This window comes from Mus pahari, chromosome 3 (genome assembly GCF_900095145.1).
Source record: "Mus pahari chromosome 3, PAHARI_EIJ_v1.1, whole genome shotgun sequence".
Lineage (NCBI taxonomy): Eukaryota > Metazoa > Chordata > Mammalia > Rodentia > Muridae > Mus > Mus pahari.
In genome coordinates, this window is record NC_034592.1 from 53,308,546 (window position 1) to 53,323,650 (window position 15,105).

At 35.4% G+C, this 15,105-nt stretch overlaps 1 protein-coding gene across 1 annotated transcript; it reads left to right on the plus strand.

The window, feature by feature from the left end:
* Nucleotides 1-373: 373 nt before the first annotated feature.
* LOC110318248 lies at nt 374-12,849 on the plus strand. The gene is made up of 2 exons (XM_021193114.1): nt 374-568; nt 11,042-12,849. The coding sequence occupies exons 1-2, from the start codon at nt 563-565 to the stop codon at nt 11,516-11,518; spliced, it is 483 nt and encodes a 160-aa protein (XP_021048773.1). The 5' UTR covers nt 374-562; the 3' UTR covers nt 11,519-12,849.
* The last annotated feature ends 2,256 nt before the right edge of the window (nt 12,850-15,105 follow it).

A 15,105-nucleotide genomic window follows, 5' to 3' on the forward strand; every position in this document is an offset into this window, starting at 1 on the left:
TTGAAAGCAATATTGAATTATTTCCCAATAGAGGTGCTCTCTAAGTCAGTGTGATAAAAGCTCTACATGTGACAAGACATCAGCTTTTCCCTAAATTTATTATTATTATGTGATCACCCTGCTTGAATCATCTAGGTAGCATTTAACAAATATCTTATTTTGTAAATATGAATTATCCACAAACCGTGGGGAGGTTCTCAAGAAGCAAGGACCGATCGTTGGATTGGTTTTTTGTTGTGCAGCATTTAGAAATAAAAGATGCTTCAATCAGCCTTTACCTGGTAAGTGTGTAAGCTGAGCATCCAGTGCAAGCAGGGGTTATGGTCGAGGGCACACTTCTCCCTTCCATGACTTACTAAATAATGTAGCTCCCAGGGCTGCCTATGACAGATTTGGTGTCTTGTAACTGCTATCAACGGACGTATGTCCATCATGCCTGATGTCCATTAGTTAGATGACATCAGTGGGTTAAAGAACTGTTAAATTTGTGCATTTTTTTTTCTTTCATGGATACGTGACTGTGGTACCTGAGACACTGGACTGAAACTTGACAGAGAAGGACATGGCGGTAAGATAAGCTTATTGTAAATATTGCTCCATAAATTCTTTTAATGATTTGTTGTAGCAAGGTGCCTTAGTCAATTCCCTTAATAAATGTGAATGAGGAGATAAAAGAAAGTATAATAAACAAACGCACTGTTCCTGTCTTTTCCTTCATGTGCATGAATTATGCATGCACCTTATTAGAGGTAAATGAATAATGTGCTGGTAAATACATTTTTAGTAGGGGGAAGAAAAAAACCTCCTAATATCTGTCTTGCTGAACTTAGAAGAGTCAGAAAAACAGGTAGAATTTACAATATTGGTTTTAAATATTTAATTCTTTTTTTTTTTAAATATTGGAAATGTCCTTGAAACTATTAACTCATTTCTCTTACATTCTTGTCAGGTAAAATGCTCAGCAACTATCTTCCAAAATTTAAATATTTAACTCATTTTTTTTTTTTAATATTGGAAATGTCCTTGAAACTATTAACTCATTTCTCTTACATTCTTGTCAGGTAAAATGCTCAGCAACTATCTTCCAAAATTTAAATATTTAACTCATTTTTTTTTTTTAATATTGGAAATGTCCTTGAACGTCTTAACTCAATTCTCTCAAATTCCTGTCAAGTAGATGCTCAGCAACTGTCTGCCAGAATTCATAAAAAAAAATTTTCCCTCTTAAAAGATCAGCTCATTTGTTTTATGAACATTGTTCTTAAGGGTTGCCTTTGGAATTCTTTTCTTTGTAAAACACAATGCTGTTATCTGTGAATATTTCTCAATCACAATAAAATACTGAATGCTTGATAATAATAAATGCAAACATAACAACAAAAGGCAACTTAAGCTAAGAGGAGAAGATTACTGTTTGGTAATCTAGCCTTGCTGGAAGTTGCTGGGCTGATGTACTTCCATAAGCCCCGCTTGCCTCCTGCATTTGTGAGACTGCAGCTTTTGTTGGCTGACAGTGTGACTTAATGACAACATAAATTTTGCAGGTTCTTGGAAACCCCCTCGTTTTGTAGTTTGAAATGGCAGCTTGCTAATGCCGATGCGTCTCACAATCTTCTTACAAGCTGTCACTGCTTAGGACCATTAGTTAGCATTTTAAAAGGGGTCAGAGTTATACTGCAAAAAAATATTTTCCTCTTGCAGATAACATAGCTGTAGTTAACAAAGTACAAAAGGTCTACTCAAGGACAGCCTGCTTTTCACTCTGATGTTGTCGATTCTCAAGTTGACAGATCTTTTACTTGGATAAAATGTTCCCACATCGTAATAGGCATTAAAATTTTTATTTTAAGAAAGTTGGTAAATTAAATATCTGAAGAATAAAATTATAGTAATATTTAAGGGGCTTATTGAGATATGCTCTGATCTATGTGTGTTGGGAATGGAGGGAAGCCAGTGAGAACAATGAGAATTAAGAGAGGCATTTCTTATTATTTCATGAAAAAGAAAAATCGATTTCTAATTGAAATTATTCTATAAACAGCCCAGACATGCAATCCAAACACCGCAGCATGCTCTATTTCAAAGCCAACGTTAAACTACTGCAGAGAGGGAAACAGAGTTTGACAGCCTCCCTAGTGTGCCTGCCTGTGAATTTCAGCAAAGGCTAATCTCCTGAGTGCCTGTCACACACATGTAACAGTCACCAGGTTCCTTAAGCTCTACCTGACTGCCACCTTCTAAGAGCAACAAAACTTTGCATCACTTGCCATCAGATGTAGGTACCATTTCATAGAAGCACCATGAGTGAATATATTCATTACCATTAAGAGAAGAAGCAGCCCATGGTGGTTCCAGAGAGCTTGCTAGTACTGTAACTTAACACAGACTTTACGGCAGTAAACTGACTCTAGGTCTTAAGTTACCTTTAGTGGCCATTCTCTGCTTAATGAAAAATGAATCTGATGCTATAAATACTAGAGTGACTAGTGGGAAATTTAAAAATACACTGGAAAAATGATTAATTTTTATGTTTCTTTTCTCCGCACATAAGAAAACAGTTTAAATCAATGCTACTGGTGAGAGTATTTATGTATTTTGGGGGTGGGTACAGGAAAATAAACTACCTTAAATTCTAATGGCAAACACAGTATTATTTTTGAAAACTCTTCCAGTTCTTAAACATATTCACATGTTCTGAAATAGTGAAATACATTTCTTTGTAAGCATTTTTTTCTCTAATGATATCTGTATATTTAGTTCAATATTTCTGTGTTGTTTATAAAATTAATATTGCTAATGGGCTCAAAAAATTTTTATACACTATTTTATTTTTATTTGTATGTGAGTATGTGTACATCTACGTGTGTGTGTGTATGTGTGTGAATGTGCATGAGTGTGCTTGAGAGAGGGCGTGTATATAAGTGTGCATGTATGTGTGTATGTGAGTGCACGCAAGTGTGTGTGTGTGTGTGTGTGTGTGTGTGTGTGTGTGTGTGTGTGCATCTTTTGTGTATTCCAGAGGCATGCAGGTAACCACAAAGGCCAGAAAACAATGTTTGATTTCTACAGAGCTTGAATTATGGGTAATTGTGTCAACTACTCTGAGTGCTCAGAATTGAGCTAGAGTCCTCTGAATATTCTGCAAGTCTCGTGACTCATTGAATGCGTAGGACAGAATTTATGAATTGACCCCATCAGCTGAACCTTAGGAATTCTTTTTTTTTTCGATTAATGACTGTAAAGACCCATAAGACAAATTTGCTTATATGAAGAAACATCTTTCACTAACTAGCACTTTGGTGTTTGTATTCTTATTTTGAATTGAAGACTAACAATTGATTCAGAACTTTGAAACGCTTGACATTGAAAATTTTGTTTTTCATATTTATGTACATGTGGGAACTTGCAGATGCCAGGAGAGGGCATCATATCTCCTGGAACTGAAGTTAGAGGTTGTTGTGAAGTGTTCCATATGCAGTGTTGAAAACAGAATTTAGGTAGTCAGGAAGAATAACATGGACTCTTAACCACTGAGTCTTCTCTCCAGTCCCAAGATTGTGCTATTGTTAACATTAATCATGTTGTTTAAAACATGGTGGCGCAGGCCTTTAATCCCAGCACTCGGGAGGCAGAGGCAGGCGGATTTCTGAGTTCGAGGCCAGCCTGGTCTACCAAGTGAGTTCCAGGACAGCAGGAGTTAAAAGAAAAACCCTTCTCAAAAAAAAAAAAAAAAAAAAAAAAACCATAACTTAGTATAATTTTGTGATAATAATATATTTCTGAGATTTTAAAGTATGCTTAAAAACTATGCTTTCAACTTGTCAACTCAGTATTAATGGAAAAGTAAAACAAAGGTGAGTCCTTAAATACATGACATACAAGTTAGGACTAGGAAGAAGTTTTAGTAAATCAATTGTATGAGTGTATCTACGAAGGTCGTTGAGAATTTGACTTTAAGAGTTTAAGTGGTTAGGAAAAGCATTTGATAATTTATATTTATTCAAAAACTTGATGTGTTTTCTATACAAAATGGCAAACAGAAACATTACTGTCTTTGTTTCATGCAATGGGTCTCGAGCCTGCTAGAACCGTTTTGATTAAAAATAAACTCAGCATTAAAATCAAGCCAAGAGATAATCCTTAAAATTACATATATTACAAGGTGTAGACCATCATAAAGCATCCAGTCTTTACTAGCTGCAGTTTAGGTTGAAGACAAAACTACACTTTTCTTAGTTAAAAATTTTCCCTCTGCAGACCTGTGCTCTTTCTCATAAGACAATCAATCACTTGGCAGCAAAATGACATGCAGTGTTTGGAATCCTAATGTGAATGCCAGCTCATGTGTATTTCCCAAATGTTGACAGATTATATCTCTGTACATCAGTATGAGTCATCACTATCATTTTCATGCTTCTCAAAGCCTACATTCCAAAACAACATTCTTACAGTCCTATCAGATCCTCATTAGAAATACATTTAATTTGGACTTTCCAGAAATCTCCTGAGTTTAAATTAATTACAAGAGACTATCGTTTCACACCTTGAGTCTAGCATGGGAAATCCTTCTCTGTAATGTTGATGACTTGTGTAGCATTAGAGCACTTATCTATTTAAACTTCTACCTGAGTTCCAACTTCATTCCAGACACTGTGCTTCAGGTCAAAGGAACGTTTCTAGACAGAAACTGACATGATCCTTGTATTCAGAACTTTGAATGTTAGGGAACTGATAAAACAGGAACCTAAATGAGTGTGAAAGCACAACTGTCATTGTCCGTCCAGTGAAGACTACACTGTAATGAAGATTAAATAGTGACCTAGGAAAGCGTTGAGAAATCCAAGCTGTTTCTCTAAATGAGCCATATTTTGAACTAAAAACAGAAGCATATCTAACAGAATCCAGAAGATCAGGAGACAGAGATGGTTTAAAGAAATCCTGTGCCCTCATCTGGCCTCCAGGAGCAACAGCCACATTGTGCTCATGTTACAGGCAGGCAAGCAGCTATAAACTTAAAATAAACAAACATTTTTAAGAGAGAAAGGCACAAAGAGAGGTGGGAGAGAAGAATGCTACAGGGTTCATTTACTTAGAATCAAAATATTTTATATGCTTTATGTGATATGCTAAAGAGAACATATTTATACTGCAATAGGAACCTAAGTCATGTTAACTCATGGATATGTCTATTTTCATACCACATTGGTTTATCCTCAGCCTCAATGACTCAATTTATTAAAGGGTAATTAGGTGAAGACACACTTGACAAAGACAACATAAATCCACATACTGAACTAGGGGTCTTCTTGATCATTGTTCATGTGGCTGACTACATAAAATGGCAAACAGGGCTCATATGTTAATAAAATAAAAATACCTATAAGTGTTGAACATAATGATTACCATTAGTTATTTTTTACTCAGACCTTGCTACAGTCATGACTAAGTAAAATAAATAATGTATATTTGGTTTAATATGTAATATATATTATATACACACACATCACAGTAAATTGGAGTTGCTTTTTATAATTAGTGAGTTTTGATTTCCATCACTATTTATCCAAATGGCTCTGATAGAAGATAGCACTTGAGTATTCAATGAAGAATTCATTTCAGAGATATCTGGCCTAATAAGTTTAGATCAACTTTGAATTACTTAGACTTTTTATATTTTTAAGGACTTTTCACAGCATTTTGCAAAGATTTGTGCCTTATCATTTTCTAAGATGGTTATATTAAGTGTCTTATACTCTTTTTTTCATGTAATCTTTTCCACATTGTTTTCTGAATAACAATATTTAATACTAGTGTCCAGCAGAGCGATGAGCTCTGATTGTGCTCAAGTGCAAAGTGGAATTAAGAAAATTCTTCATCCCAGAGACTTAATAACAGAATTACAAGTATTACAGAGGGCAGCATGTCTCATGAATTATTATTGACAAGTCCAGCAACAAAAGTCATCATGACCTGCTGTTGAAAGTAGAGAACAAATACCTCTTATATTAGCGAGAGCATTGTGGTAGTCTGCATTCAATTGGGAAATTGATGTCATGAAGTTAGCTAAGTGTGAAAAATTAATGAAATGTTAATCATCAGGATAAAAGAATATGTATAGTACATAGGAATGGAGATGGTAGCTATGGGTAGAACATGAAATTGGCATTTGTTGATTGGAGTTGGAGTGTCTGTCTAGACAAAAGGCCTTCAGAACCAATAGCTTATGTCGCTTCTGACAAAGTGAACTACAGATCTGTTTTTCTTGTTTTGTTTTTGTTTGTTTGTTTGTTTTTGTTTTTGTTTTTTCTCTTAACTGCCCAGGATGAAAGTCAGGCTCCTTATACTCCTTAGAGGAGTGCCTAATTACTATTAAACATCATGACAGGGATTCAAAATCCCCACTGTTATTCATTTGCCTGCCTGACTAACTGAGCACAGGAAAACCATTTTTACTCTTTTCCATGTGATCGCTCCAAGAGAAGAGAGCCTTCATTGGTATGGAGATGTGTCCTAGGACATAAACAGGGAATGGAGAAAGGTTTGCTCCCTACCAGGTGAAGCAAAAAGTAAGAATGGCCTTCTCAGAAGACTTTGATGAAGATTTGTTACCAAATGAAAATAAAATCATTTTTCCTCTTGTTATATTGGTTTCTTGGTTCATAGAATTTGTAGCTGTTTAAGACCACTGACGCCACTTCGTCTCAGCACCTTGCATCGCACCTTCCAGAACCAGGAAAGCTCCCAGGTAGCAAGAAAGTTTCCGGTTCAGTGCCAACTTGAATTCTCTTATTGAACAAGCAGGCTGTGTGCTGTCTCCTGCGCTGTGGCTTATTGCCTAGGTTTGCTGGGTAACCAAGAGGAATGGCCTTTCCTGTTAGGCGAGATTCTGATGACTCTTTGTCCAATAACTAACTCAGAAGGAGCCATCCTGGTACAAGAGTTATCATTTATTGTTACCCACACATTGACAGCTTTTCCCAGTCACGTATGGAATCTCTCTTCAAACTCATTTCTTTTACAAAGAAAATCGACAAATGATATTCCTTTATTTGGCTATAAAATAATAGGCTTTCAAATGGCTTATTCATCCCCCCCTTTGCCTTGATAACACTCCTCTTCCTGGTTCTTCTATGCCCTGCTTTCGTCTTAAACATTTCATCCACAGTTCTCCCCTTACTCCCCTTATCTACTTCCATTTGGCCACATTCTAATACTCCCATGCCTTATAGCATCCTCCACCGATTATGCACCTTCTAGTTTATTGGTTTATTAGTTTCTTGGCTCTCTAAAGAGAACACAGAACTACAGAATCAAATATAGAATCCATATTGAAGCAGAACATGCAACATTTATCTATGCCAGGTTACCAAACTCAATATAATTTTTCTAGCTCCAATTACTTACCTTAAAATTAAATAATTTCATTTCTACAGCTGAATAAAATTTCATTATGTTTATATTTTCATTAAATCAGTTTTCATTATCCTTTCTACGACCAATGCACATGTATTCTGCTCCATTTCCTAACTATTGCGAATAGAACAGCAAAGAATAGGAACATGCAGGTACCTGTACAGAATGGAACAAAGGACACAAGAGCTTAAGACAGGGAGAAGTGTTGTGAAATATTTCTCTTCTGGGGAAACCACAGCCATTACAAACCTGACCTCTCACAACTAAGGATGTCGGCACTGAATCTACACAAGGATGGACCCAACAATACTCTGGCATGGGCGGAGAAGGTGATCAGTGGACCCTGGGGCTCACTTTTAAACTACTGGTTAATAACTGATTCTAGGAGAGGGTGAGTCATTGCCTCCTGAATACATGCACCAGTGACTACAATTCTCCAACGAACAGTGCCAATGCAGTTGTCACACAAATAGCTTTGTTAAACAAAAGAAGTGCTAACTCCATCCAAGGATATGAGTCTAGAGAAGGAACTGAGAGGAGGAGTTGGATAGGGATGAATGGATGATTTGAGATAAGCAAAGGGAAGTCATCAGAATCTTTCATTACACATGCGTGAAATACTGAAGAGAAAGTTAATGGCAAACATATCAGAATTAATGTTTCAAGCAGTGCTTGCCCTCCTTGTATTCTCTGAATTTAGAAATATAAGAAGAGCAAAGAAAGAGTTAAAATGTAGGACCCACCCCCTGAATGTTGATGAGGGTTGGGGAAATTAGTTGTACATTTTGCAAATCATTTGCCATGGACTAAGTAGTCACACATGATATATATTTCTTTTATTTAGATTTCTATTTTCTTAATTTATTGTTTCGATTTTTGACAGTGCAAAGAGTGCGTTCTTTGTATGTGAAATGTTCTTGATGTTCTCCTATTATTGCTTTTACATTATTGATGCTTCTAACAAAACAATGCTAGATAGGTGAAGAGGAGTAAATCTTGGAAATCTAAAGCAATATTGGCCCTTGGCTTTGTGGCTGCCTAGGAACTATTCCATCTCTTTACTTTGAAAGATTCGCATACTTGTTTTACATACAATTCCATGGGTATGTAAATATGCTCATTTGCAGAAATTGAAGGGTGTGGGTGTCTTCCATCCTGATGCAGAACTAGATGATCAAATAAATTTGAATCATTAGAACCTGTTTTCTATAGGAGAGGGTGGATTTCTTCTCTGGTTTGTTGGTTTGCTTTCTTCTTGGATATTTTCTTTTTTGTTGTTGTTTTCTTCTTCATCTTTTCTAACTGTGCAAGTTTGAATCAGAAATAATAATTGTATTAAGTGACTGGATATGTTTACTTCTACCAGCTTTGACACTGTCTCCCAAAACCGTGTTAATAAAATGCTTTTTATTGCTTATTTATTTACAAATAAGACACAAATTACAGATCTTGTTGGTAGAAGTCTTGTCATTTGCTAGTTAGCTTCTGAGGCAGATATTCAAGTCTTGCATGATGCCACTGTTGTATAAAGACATTCAGTAGTGATTAACACAAATATATTAATTAGTGATATTTTTGTAGCCAAAATTTCCAATCTGTTTTCACCTAAAAATTTGTGTCTTTAAACATCTCTTTTTCCCAACATTGAAGTCTAGGATACTCATAAGCAGTGTAAATATTTTAGTAATTAAATGATGTTTTACCAAAATGTAGAGTGAGAGTTAGTGACAGGAATTAATAACTCAATTGAGGAATATAATACACAGTTTTTTAGAGGCGGTCAATTAAATATAAGTAATATAATATAAAATACCTGTTCTTGAGCTACCCTGTGGTATTGCACGTATATAGATTTTACAATTCAAAGTATACATATCTATCTCCTCAAATGTTTACTGTGTTGTGACAAAAATATACAAAGTAATTGATTCATATTATTCAGTACATCATAACCATGGAAACTCACTATGAAATTGAAAATAATAATAATAATAATAATAATAATAATAATAATAATAATAATAAATCATAATGTTGACCTGGATGAAATTAAACAGGAGCACTGTATACCACAGGCTGGAGAGAGTAGGACGTAGGGAAAGATAGAAAACATTTGGCTAAAGAGAGCTGAATCATACCATTTAATGTTTTATAAGCATAATCTTATTTATCCAATGAGGCTTTTTAAGGTCACAAACTTAGTGAATCCTACCATGGAAATGGATTTCTGCTGTATGTATCAAGCTATAAAGTAGTGTCAGAATCACAAGCTCATCCTTAAATCCATTCAGTGGCTAGCAAACTTTGTTTCATAGGGAGGAATGCAAAACAAACTATTACCAAGCTCTTACATAGTAAGAGAATATATTACTGAATGAAAACAGAGTTAGTTTCTTCTATACACATTCATTAATCTAATATGTACAGTTAGTATCATACATTAAGTATTTTCCAAAATGAGAGCAACATCCAAGAAATCCATAGCCATTAAATTAGATGGCTTTTTGAGATACTTCCAAAGCTTACTCTAAATGGTATTGTATACCACTTTGCTGACACTTTTACTGGAAAATGCAAGATCTTTCAAGAGAAAAATTTATTTTTAAAAGCTCTAAATCTGCAATGCAGAATCTAGGTTGGAAAAAAAGAGCTATTTATATTGAAATGAGAGAATTCATGGTAGGTTGTAACTTTTGTCTCCTTCTACATGTGAGTGAGAGCCTATATGTTTTATGTTAAGAATATATTTTTCCATTTGAATTTTTTTCTAGTCACCATAAAACTCTGAAACAAAGTCCTGTTCAAATGAGCTTCACAATGAGGCATTTAATAGCACAGAAATGACATTAAACCCCAGTGGTATAAGAAGCAGATTCTGGAATTGCACAGATAAATTTCAAATTCAGGCTTGGCCATTGAGGACCTGGTCAAATTATTTAATACAAATTCTATATCTACGACCCACTAATTATAGTAACAAGTAATTTGGGCATGATAATTCAGGGGAACAAAATTGATACACATATAAAGCAATTATCCAAGTGTTTGTCTTTCACCTAAGGTTTAATAACAATAAGCTATTGGTCTGTTGCTTCTGAAGTAGGAGGTTTACAAAAACCAATAACTGAAAAGAAATATTATGCCATTACACATGGGAAACATCCCCTTCTGCTTCATTGCCTCTTTCATAAATGACCCTTTTCTCAAATTTTATTCAATAATGAATTTACAAGGCTGATTTTTACATAGAAGGAACAGGAAGGAAATCTTGTCTTCCTAGTCTTATTCTTGTTTTACCCTGGAGCTGTCTTCATACACACTAAGAGTGAATTGGATCCCATTGCAGATGGTTGCAACCCTATATGTGGTTGCTGGAAATTTAACTCAGGACCTCTGGGAGAGCAATCAGTGCTCTTAATGGTTGAGCCACCCCTCCAGCCCCTTATTCTTGTCTCTTTATGGTCACCTAGCCATGTCTATGTTAACTATTCCTCTCAATCTGTGTGAACTGTGGTTAACTGTCATGGCTTAGTGCCACCAAGTCAAAGTATCTTGAAAGATGTATTTGAACACAATTGGCATCTGGGCTTATAGTGAACTTATGATGAAAGAATTTTTGACATTTCAGGACAATCTGGAACCATCTACCTTCCCCATACAGAAGGGGTCGTTGAGTCTCCTGAGGCAGAAATGGGAATCTAGTGACTACCAGAGAAATGAGAGCTATCCTGGTGGCAGTCGGTGCAAGCTCTTCCAACTTAAGGAAAGCAAATTACTTGAACCTGAAGGAGAGGCACTTTCAGCACTTGACCCTCTAGAGCCACCAAGTCTGCCTTGCAGCAGAAAGGAAGAGGTATTGAGTGGAGAGCCTGAATATGGACTTCCTGAGGACCAGAGTGACAAACTCAAGGACTGTGGACAGCCTGAAGTACTGAAGGAGGATTCCCTGACTGGCCGGCGCAGGATTGAACGCTTTTCCATTGCCCTGGATGAGCTGAGAAGTATATTTGAGTCTCCTAAGAGTGGCATGAACCCAGCTGGACCAGTTGATTATGTCCAAAAGGTAAGAAGCTATTTATTTCAGGATTATAGTTATCAAATCTAGAGGCTTGCTTAGGCTGGCATATAGTCCTGACTGCTTTTTGTTTTCCCCTTCACTTGTACCCTAGCCAGCTGTCTGAGTAACACAATATACTAGCTTTGAAGCTTGGCATCTTGTTATTGACTTCTTTATAGTTTGTGTCAATGGGGACTTGACCCCATTCCATTCCTACAAAATCAATTCTGATACATGTTGTGTTGATGGTTTTTTTTTTTGTGTGTGTGTGTGTGTGTATGTGTGTCTGGTTTGCACAAGTAGGTTATTAGTTCCTTGAGAGCAAGGAAAATTTCTGACCATTTGTTGTGTCTCAAATATCAAGCAATGATAAGAAACTTAGGAAGTACTGTGAGGGAATGTTTGAAAATGTTTCCTTTTTACTTTGAAGTTTTCTTAAAGTTTGGTCCATGGAAAGAAAAGAGTGGCAATAGATTAGCAGAAAGCAAAATGCATCATGTGTTTAAGCATGACAGTCACACATGAAGAAGGAAGCTCAAAGGAGGCCCTGGGAGTTGAAGCTGAAATAACAGGTTGACTGCAAAAAAAAAAAAAAAAAAAACAAGGGTTCAGTAGTCCTAGCAAATATGTAGCAATGTGGTATGGTAGGCTGAGAGGGGAAATGTAGAGTGGTAATTACTCTATTATGTAGTTGATGGTCTATTATGTGTAAAAGTTATCAGATGACTGCCTGTGGTCATCCCTTCCCAAACCAGGTGTCAGACCCTGAGTCCTTGAAAAGAATTCCTACAGACAGATGGGGTGTACCAGTGAGAATCGCCTACATCTGCTATATATTAATGTAGATACATATAAGCTTATTCTTATTACAAGATGTTTTCCTAGAGTCATGTCTATGTCTGCAGAAATCTGCCATTTTTCTGAATATCAAACTCAAAATTTGCCAAAGGAATAATATAGGGCAAAATGCTTTGCCATCCCATAAGACTTATTAGTAATGGAGTGTGATATGAAATGAATGAAGGCTTTGAAACTACAATGACCTATATTTCCATCCTCAAACCTGTAATTTGCTTCTGAAATAGAATAACATTTGACCATACAAACATAAAAGTTTTATGTTTTTATCAACTACTTTGTATTTTTTTCAAATCATAGAAAATTATGCATAATATTCTCATGTTACTAAATGCTGAGTGTGAATTTTTTATATACTTGATCATTCATTATGATCATTTGCCATGTCCATATAAAATGACTTTATTACTTAAAGGGGTCTTTACTCAAAGACAGAGAATAGGATGATCAGTGTGTGAACAATCACCACATTCTCTATTTTCATGGTCAAGTAAAACAAATACCATTTGAGCCTAAATTACTAAAAAAAAAAAAAAAAAATCACACATGTAGAATTTAATTAATAACAAGTACATGATATTGGTGTCTCATCATGAAGTAAAGTCCATGCTTTGACTTTGAGCTTTAACCTAAGGATATTTGTCACGATCCTACAATCCTACCCTTGTTTAAACATAATTATATAAATACAAGAATATTCCTATTTTTCTCTTTTATTTTTTATATGTGTATGTGTACCTGCATGGTCATGTGTGTCAATACATGTGTATGTCTGTACTCGTGTGTATGGAGATCAGAAGTCTGGATTGGGTGTCATTTCTCAGGAATTATCTACCAAGGAGCTTGCTAATTAGGACAGCCATCATCGGGATCTGCTTGTATCCACCTGTGAATTACAAGCAGGTATACACAAGCTCTTATGATTTTGTGGCAAGCAGTCTACTGTAGTGGTCCACAACCAGTAGGTGACAACCCCATTGGAAGCCACGTATCAAATATCTTGTATATCAGGTATTTATTTTATAAGTCATAACAGTTATAAAGTAGCAACAAAAAAATTTATGGTTGGGGGTCACTACGACATGATGAACTAAATTAAAGGGACACAGCATTAGGAAGGTTGAGACCACTGCCTGTCCACTGGGCTGTCTCCACAGCCTCTGTTTCTTGTTCTTCTATTGGGACTTATGCAATAGTCTGTGCTCCTTAGACATCAAGCCACTGATATATTTAATGACAATAAATGATAGGGAGACACATTTATGAGGTTATGTTGAAAGTAGAGGATCTCTCAGAACTGTAGCAACATGCTGAAACCTGATTTGAAGCTTCTCTTTTTAGCATGATATTCCTACAGGTGTGATCCTTTTTGTTTGTGCTTTGGTAATTCTATTTAGTTGGATATCAAGAAACTGGGATATATTCAGATACATTTTATAGTGTTATTTATTTTATCTTCATTAACTAAGCAAAGCAACAAAATGTTCATTCAATGTTAATGTTAATAAAACAATTCAGGACATATGCATAAACTAATTAATGAAAAGTGGCCAAATGTAGAACAATTGTACACACACACACACACATGCACACACACCCACACACACATACACCCCAATTTTAATTATATACTATGTTCTAATATGGATAACTTGCAGTTGCTTAGCAAATGAAGCCTCTGGCAATAGTAGGCGAACACTACTGTTCACCAGAGTATGTGGCTTGCTACATAGTATTCAAATATATTTATGGCAAAAGATAAATACATTAATATCACTATTTTCTTCAGAAATGCTATTTATTTAATACATATTATAGGATTGTTTAAACTGTTCTAGGGAACTATCTCATAACTCATTATTTCTATAACATTATGATACATTAATTGTGCCTTTACAATCTTTTTTTTTGTCTGCAGCAGGCACACATTTTAAAGTTATTACCTAAGGACTAGTAAAAGTGTTAGCAAAATTTTCTTTCCCAACAAATTCTACCAACAAATTGCAAAAAAAAAAAAAAAAAAAAAAAAAAAGTCAATTAAGAATTAAATTGCTTTCCATCAGTGAAACGTCATGATGTGGTTTTAGGCATTCGAACACAATTCTAATACAACTAAATCTGAAATTAGAAACTTCACCCTTTGCATAGTGATTACAAAGTACAATTCATGCTTAGTCTTTGTAGGTCCTGTCTTCTCTTCCTATCAACACCTTATATTATTAGGTGTCATTACAATGTAATGAGATAATTTTTATTTGCATAAATCATGCAAAAATTTTTGCTACTTCATAACTCTGACACATTTGTGGAAAGTCTTAGAATAATGATTTGGAGAAAAATGCTTCACTATTTATGACATTTAATGTGAAGATTAGACTTAATTTCAAATGCAGAAGACTGTTTATAGCTAGCAAATTATTTCAACAATAAGAAATAATTAACTTCACTTTTGCTTTGCAACAGAAGAAATGCTTTGACTATAGACACTTGGTTTTGAAATGCCAAGGATTGCCGGGCAGTGGTGGCGCACGCCTTTAATTCCTGCACTTGAGAGGCAGAGGCAGGTGGATTTCTGAATTCAAGGCCAGCCTGGTCTACAGAGTGAGTTCCAGGATTGCCAGGACAACACAGAGAAACCCTGTCTCGAAAAGCCGCCCCCACACCAAAAAAAAGAAAGAAATGCAAAGGATTTCCTGCAGTTTAATGAAAACTTATAAAATTATGAGTGTTTGAAATATTATACATACACATATATGCAAAAATAACATACACAATAT